This window comes from Acinonyx jubatus, chromosome B3 (genome assembly GCF_027475565.1).
Source record: "Acinonyx jubatus isolate Ajub_Pintada_27869175 chromosome B3, VMU_Ajub_asm_v1.0, whole genome shotgun sequence".
Taxonomy (NCBI): domain Eukaryota; kingdom Metazoa; phylum Chordata; class Mammalia; order Carnivora; family Felidae; genus Acinonyx; species Acinonyx jubatus.
The window spans coordinates 144,092,089-144,098,116 of NC_069386.1; the positions used below are offsets into that span (position 1 = coordinate 144,092,089).

Genomic DNA, 6,028 nt, shown 5'->3' on the forward strand with positions numbered 1-6,028 from the left:
CTTGTGAGGGGGTCACAGTCAGACTGGCAAGTTGGGAAGGTCCATCACGGGTGAAACTATGTCTCCCCAAAGATATGTTTAAGTCCTGACCCCTGGAACGTCCAAATGCGGCCTCATTTGGAAACGAGAACTTTGCAGATGCCATCAAGTTAGGATGAGGTCACTGGGTGGGCCTTTCCAACATCACATGTTTTCACGAGAAGAAGACAGACGCACAGGGAAAGGCCGCGTGATGTCCGAGGCGGATGGGAGTGGTGCGTCCACAAGCCAAGGAAGGGGAGGGGTTGCTGGCGGCCGCCAGAAGCCGAGGTGCCACCCTGGCGTCCTGGTCCTAACCGTCCTCACCCGCTCTGGGCCCACCCTCGAGGGCCACGCCTCCACGCCCAGGCGAGGTTAACACAAAGGGGAGAGCCAGGAGGGGGAGCGCTGTGAGGTCAGCGCAGAGTCGCCAGGGCGCTGGGGGTGGGGCAGGAGGTGTGCAGAGCCCCGGAGCAGATTTGCAGGTTTGAGGCTAAGGACTGGGCTTTTAGAGCACTTGGGTGAGGTGGGCAGGGCAGAGGGGTGAGGTGGGAGAGGTGGGCAGGGTGAGGGTGAGGTGGGCAGGGCAGAGGGGAGAGGCTGCAGGGGCTGAGGGGGCAGCTCCTTCCCGACAGTGGAGGCCACAGGGAGGTGCTTCTGGTCTCTTCCTACGCAGCCCGTCCCTCCTCTGCCTCCTGGGGCTGCCAGGGTGCAGCTGGTGCTCCCTGGGGCGGAGGCGGTGGGGGTCGTGTGCCCTGGGCCTTCTCCCCACCTCCCTTCGTATTGCCTTTTGTGCCTTGAGGCAGGGGGCTTCTGGAGGCTTCTGGGGGAGAGGATCCACCCCGAGGGGTCTGGGGCCCCTCCCTGGGTACAAAGACAGCTTCAGGGTCCTGACCACACAGGTTCCTGCCAGTGAAAGCAGATGTGGGGGCTGGTATCTCCCAAGCAGCCACCCCGAGGGGTTCACTGCAGTAAGTTCTCACAGCACCTCATCTGTGCTTCTTGTGGGTCGGTGGCCTGGGCAGCCGGGGGTCCTGGCTTCCCTTGGGCCAGAGACTTCCCCGCCCCGGTGCCGAGGGAGGGCGGCAGTCCCCCAGTCTCCTGCACAGACCGCATCACCCGTGTGGCCCAAGCACAGCTCAGGGCCTCAGTGTAAGCAGACCTGGTGTGAGTCGTGCCTCACCCCTTTGCATCAGGGGGATGCCCGGTGCCCCTGCACCTCTCTGACGCTTCTCTCCTCCTCTGTCGGAGGGACGTGGGACGTGGGAGAGCAGGCATTAGGTGGGCTCCCCTCCTCCACCCTAAGGCGGAGGGGCTGGGGTGTGCGTGTGGAGGCTCCGTGAGGACACAGTGGTGACCGGGGTTGGAGGAAGGAAGCCTGAGCCTCCAAACCCGAGCGAGCGCCTGGACGGCTGAAGACGAAGGCCACCGGCTGCTCTTGTCTCCCACCCTCCGAAGGAAGCCAGGAAGGCTGGAGAGATCCGGGACCCGGGGCTCTTTGGGACGCGGCACCGACACCCACCGCACTGTCCCCACAGGCCGCTTGCACAGGGCCGGTGGTCAGCCCGGCCCCGCGTCCGGACCAGCTCCGCGGCAGGAAACGGGGTCCTCGGGCTGCCTGTCGAGGGCGAGCGGGGTCACCCTGGTGGGCGGCCTGGGTGGGGCCGCAGCGGGATTTCAGGGCGTGAGCGGGACTGAAGACCCGGCTGTGGGGTGAAGCAGGGTGCAGGGGCTTCCCGGGGATGGCGCGCGGGTCCGGCGGTGTCCAGCTCCCCGGGGCCAGCGGTCGCCGGCACCGCTGCGGCGCCGGGCTGTCGCCGTGGCAACCGGTGCTGCGGGGGGGCGGGGCGCCGGGACCCCCACCGCGCGGGGCGGGGCCTCGGGCGGGGGCGGGGCCTCGGCGGGGGCCGCGCCGAGAGCCGCGAGGGGAGCGAGCACGGCGCAGGGAGCGCGGCCTCGGCCCGGCGCGGAGGCTCGGCGGGCCGGCGGTGGGTAGGCGCGGGGCCGGGGGGTGCGAGCGGGGCGAGCGGGGGGTCGGGCGCAGGGGCTGGGATGCGCAGCGGCACTGCAGGGCCGGGCCGGGCCGGGCTTGGGCAGAAGGGCGGAGACGCAGCCTGTCTGGGGCAGCCTGGGTCTGGTCGGCGCTGGCGGCCCCTTCCTGTCCGCCCCCATCGGTGGGCACCGAAGGGGCGGCTCGGGGAGGGGGCGGGCAGGCGGCACGCGGGGGACCGCAGGGCCGGCCCAGGACAAGCCAGGGCAGGAGGGCCTGGGGCCAGCTCCCCACGGAGAGGCCGGGCAGGGTGTGCGGGAGCGGTGGTCAGGCCCTGGCTCCGGCTTTCTGGGGCGGGGGCGGGGGATCCCCCTGCGAGCTCTCGTGGGGATGGGGTCTGTCCTGGCATCGTCAACCCGGGTTTGATGAGTGGCTGAGAGAGGGAACGAGAAGGCCAAGCAGTAGATGGGGAGGGGTGAGCGGTGCAGCGGCTCTCTGGCTATTTGGCCTGGCCAAGGGCTGGGAGGAAGGCCATTCCCAGGCCGCTGCTGGAGCCAGAGGAGGCAGGGTGGGAGGAGGCCCCTTGGGTCACGCGTGCCCACCTGGTGGATGAAAATGGGGTGAGGGTGTGGTGTGGGTGGGGAGCAGGGGCTCCAGACACTGTTTTGGTAGGGACATGGTGCTATGACCCCCCCCCCCCCCCAAGGAACCCTGCCCTGGAGGTGTCTGAACTCACAGTGTGGGGGGTCCTGTGTGTGGCTGCAGGGACCCCTGGGTGGGGCAGCAGCCGTGTTGAGGTCAGGAGTGGGGGTGTGGATTTGGAGGAGGGCCTCCTTCCTCAGTCTTGAGGGCGGTGGTGTCACTAGGGGCAGGCTTCACAGGCACGGGGGACATTAAATTTTATGTCCTTGTCTAGACAGGGCAGTAAACAGAGCCCAGGGCCAGGGGTGCTGCAGAGGGGAGAGGCAGGCTGAGGGGGCCTGGCTGGAAGTGAGTGGAAGTAAGTCTGCAAAGTGACTTTCAGTGGGTGACGGGTGCGGGCCCAGGTGTGGGGACCCAGTCTGGTGTGGGACTCTGACCAGCACAGTCACGACAATGCCAAGGGTGTGAGAAGTATAGGGGTCTGCAGAGCGCAAAGAAGGTCCCCGTGGGCGAGAGCGCAGGGCGGGCTTCCTGAGATGGCCCCAAAGGTGCGGGGGTGGGGGGGGGGAGTGGCAGAGGGCCACCCCTTCGCGGGGAGCAGGGCAGCGTACGTGGCGGGACAGGCGGCCACTGGCACGAGCCTCCGTAGGCAATGGGAGCCCTGGTGACACGGGGCAGGGAATGGTCCACGGCCTGTGGACGGGTGTGTGGGGGCACCGAGTCCGCCGAGGTAGGGGTGGCGATGCTTGTGGGAGGGGATCCTCAGCACTTGGATGCCCTCAGTCCTGGACCAGAAAACACGCCCGGAGCGCCGGCGCAGCGCCCAGGGAACGGGCCTGGGCCCCCGCGGGCCTCGGGGGCTCCGGGAGCGCACAGAGCTGAGGCCGCAGGCCCGCCTCCCCGCCCAGCAAGGCGCCCGGGGGCGAGAGGACGCCGGAGGGCCGACGGCGTGGGCCCAGCAGGGGCAAACCGCCGGGGCCCGGGGATGCGCGCGGCCGGGAGAAACCACTTCCGTTCCATTTCCTTCCCGGTGGCCGCGGGAACCCGGTCTCGGGTCTCAGGCAGGGCTGCAGCGCCCCCTGGAGGCCCCGCTCCCGGCTCCGGGTCCCCGCGAGCGCACCGGCGCGTGCGTGCGACAGAAGCCCCCCGGCGCCCCCGCGCGGGGACAGCGCCCCGCGCAGGAAGCGCGTCGCGGGGGCGGGGGGAGGGGAGGGAGGAGGCTGTCCCCCGGGCTGCGCCCTTACCGTCCCCTCTGGTCTTCCCCAGGTTCCGAGCTCGCCGGCCGGCAGCGGTGGCGCCCTCAGAGCGGCTGGACGGGTCCCGTCGCGCCATGCCCGCGGGCTGAGCGCCGCCGCCGCCGCCTCCGCCGCCGCAGGGCCTCGTCCCGCCTCGCGTGGGGGCCACGCGCGCCCAGGCCGGGGCCCCGGCGGCCGACCATGGTGCTGCCGCCCCCGGACCGGCGCCACGTGTGCCTGACCACGCTGGTGATCATGGGCAGCATGGCGGTCATGGACGCGTACCTGGTGGAGCAGAACCAGGGCCCGCGCAAGATCGGCGTGTGCATCATCGTGCTGGTGGGCGACGTGTGCTTCCTGCTGGTGCTGCGCTACGTGGCCGTGTGGGTGGGCGCCGAGGTGCGCACGGCCAAGCGCGGCTACGCCATGATCCTCTGGTTCCTGTACATCTTCGTGCTGGAGATCAAGCTCTACTTCATCTTCCAGAACTACAAGGCGGCGCGGCGGGGCGCGGCCGACCCGGTGGCGCGCAAGGCACTGACGCTGCTGCTGTCGGTGTGCGTGCCCGGCCTGTTCCTGCTGCTGGTGGCGCTCGACCGCATGGAGTACGTGCGCACCTTCCGCAAGCGCGAGGACCTGCGCGGCCGCCTCTTCTGGGTGGCGCTCGACCTGCTGGACCTGCTGGACATGCAGGCCAATCTGTGGGAGCCGCCGCGCACCGGGCTGCCCCTGTGGGCCGAGGGCCTCACCTTCTTCTACTGCTACATGCTGCTGCTGGTGCTGCCGTGCGTGGCGCTCAGCGAGGTCAGCATGCAGGGCGAGCACATCGCGCCGCAGAAGATGATGCTCTACCCCGTGCTCAGCCTCGCCACCGTCAACGTGGTGGCCGTGCTGGCGCGTGCCGCCAACATGGCGCTCTTCCGCGACAGTCGCGTCTCGGCCATCTTCGTGGGCAAGAACGTGGTGGCGCTGGCCACCAAGGCCTGCACCTTCCTCGAGTACCGCCGCCAGGTGCGGGACTTCCCGCCGCCCGCGCTCGCGCTGGAGCTGCAGCCGCCGCCGCCGCAGCGCAACTCGGTGCCACCGCCCCCGCCGCTGCACGGCCCGCCCGGCCGCCCCCACGGGCCCTCGCCCACGCGCGACGCCCTGGGCACGTGACGGGGCCCGCGCGGCTTGCATGGGATGGGGTGGGGGCGGGCTCCCCCCAGGGCCAGGTTTGGCGAGTGCCCCGGCCGGGGCGGGGGTGGGGGGGGTGGGGGCGCCGCGGGCCGCTTCTTCATCTCAGGAATCCCTCGGACCACGGACTCGCAGCCCAGCGCCCCAGCCGGCCCCCAGCGCGCCCAGCCTGCCCCCAGCGCCCAGTGCGCCGGCCGGTGGGGGGCGGGGGGCGGCCGGGAAGGGAGGACAGAGTGGGCGGAGGTGCGGTCCCTTGGGGTCCCTTGGTGGGGGCCTCTGGCTCAGAGTTTGGGGCCACGGAGGCCTCTGTCATTTTAAAGACTCGTGTTTACAGTTTTGTATCCAAAGCCGCCCGGCCCTGTTTCCTGAGTCCAGTGTCTGACAGCGGGACGTGGTGGGAGGAGGGATGTGAGTGTGAGCGGGAGGTGAGGGGTCTGGGCCAGCCCCCTTCCGAGGAGCCCCCTCCGGAGGTGGACTCTCAGGAGCTCCAGCTGTCACAGAGGCACTCTCCGCTCCAGCTTCACTGTCCCCACCTGCAACTCTGTGCTTCCTGGAGTACCTCAGCCAGGTCTCTGCATACCTGAGGCCCTGCAGTGCCCCCAAGCCTCTGGTTCTCTCCTCAGTGTGGGAGTGGGAGGTGGGGTGAAAGGTGGGGTGGAGGGGTGGAGGGGTGGAGGGGTGGAGGTGGGATGGAGGGGTGGAGGTGGAGGGTGGGGTGGAGGTCGGAGGTGAGGTGGGGTGGAGGGGGGGTGGAGGGGGGGTGGAGGGGTGAAGGTGGGAGGTGGAGTGGAGGAGTGGAGGTGGGAGGTAGGAGGTGGGGTGGAGGGTGAGAGTGGGGTGGAGGGTGGAGTGGAGGGGTGAAGGTGGGATGGAGGGGTGGGGGTGGAGGTGGAGGGTGGGGTGGAGGTCGGAGGTGAGGTGGGGTGGAGGGGGGGTGGAGGGGGGGTGGAGGGGTGAAGGTGGGAGG

At 70.2% G+C, this 6,028-nt stretch overlaps 1 protein-coding gene across 4 annotated transcripts; it reads left to right on the plus strand.

Annotated features, from left to right (window-relative positions):
* Positions 1-251: 251 nt before the first annotated feature.
* TMEM121 (transmembrane protein 121) lies at positions 252-5,408 on the plus strand. Of its 4 annotated transcripts, none has more exons than XM_027066809.2 (2): positions 252-503; positions 3,917-5,408. In XM_027066809.2, the coding sequence occupies exon 2, from the start codon at positions 4,087-4,089 to the stop codon at positions 5,041-5,043; it is 957 nt and encodes a 318-aa protein (XP_026922610.1). In that variant the 5' UTR covers positions 252-503; positions 3,917-4,086; the 3' UTR covers positions 5,044-5,408. The 4 variants fall into 4 exon arrangements, with proteins under 4 accessions (XP_026922610.1, XP_026922608.1, XP_026922609.1 ...); XM_027066807.2 differs by lacking the exon at positions 252-503 and adding an exon at positions 1,905-2,006; XM_027066808.2 differs by lacking the exon at positions 252-503 and adding an exon at positions 1,923-2,010.
* Positions 5,409-6,028: the final 620 nt, after the last annotated feature.

Coding starts and splice junctions, on each gene's coding strand:
- TMEM121 (XM_027066809.2), top strand. CDS start 4,087: ATGGTGCTGCCGCCCCCGGACCGGCGCCACGTGTGCCTGACCACGCTG.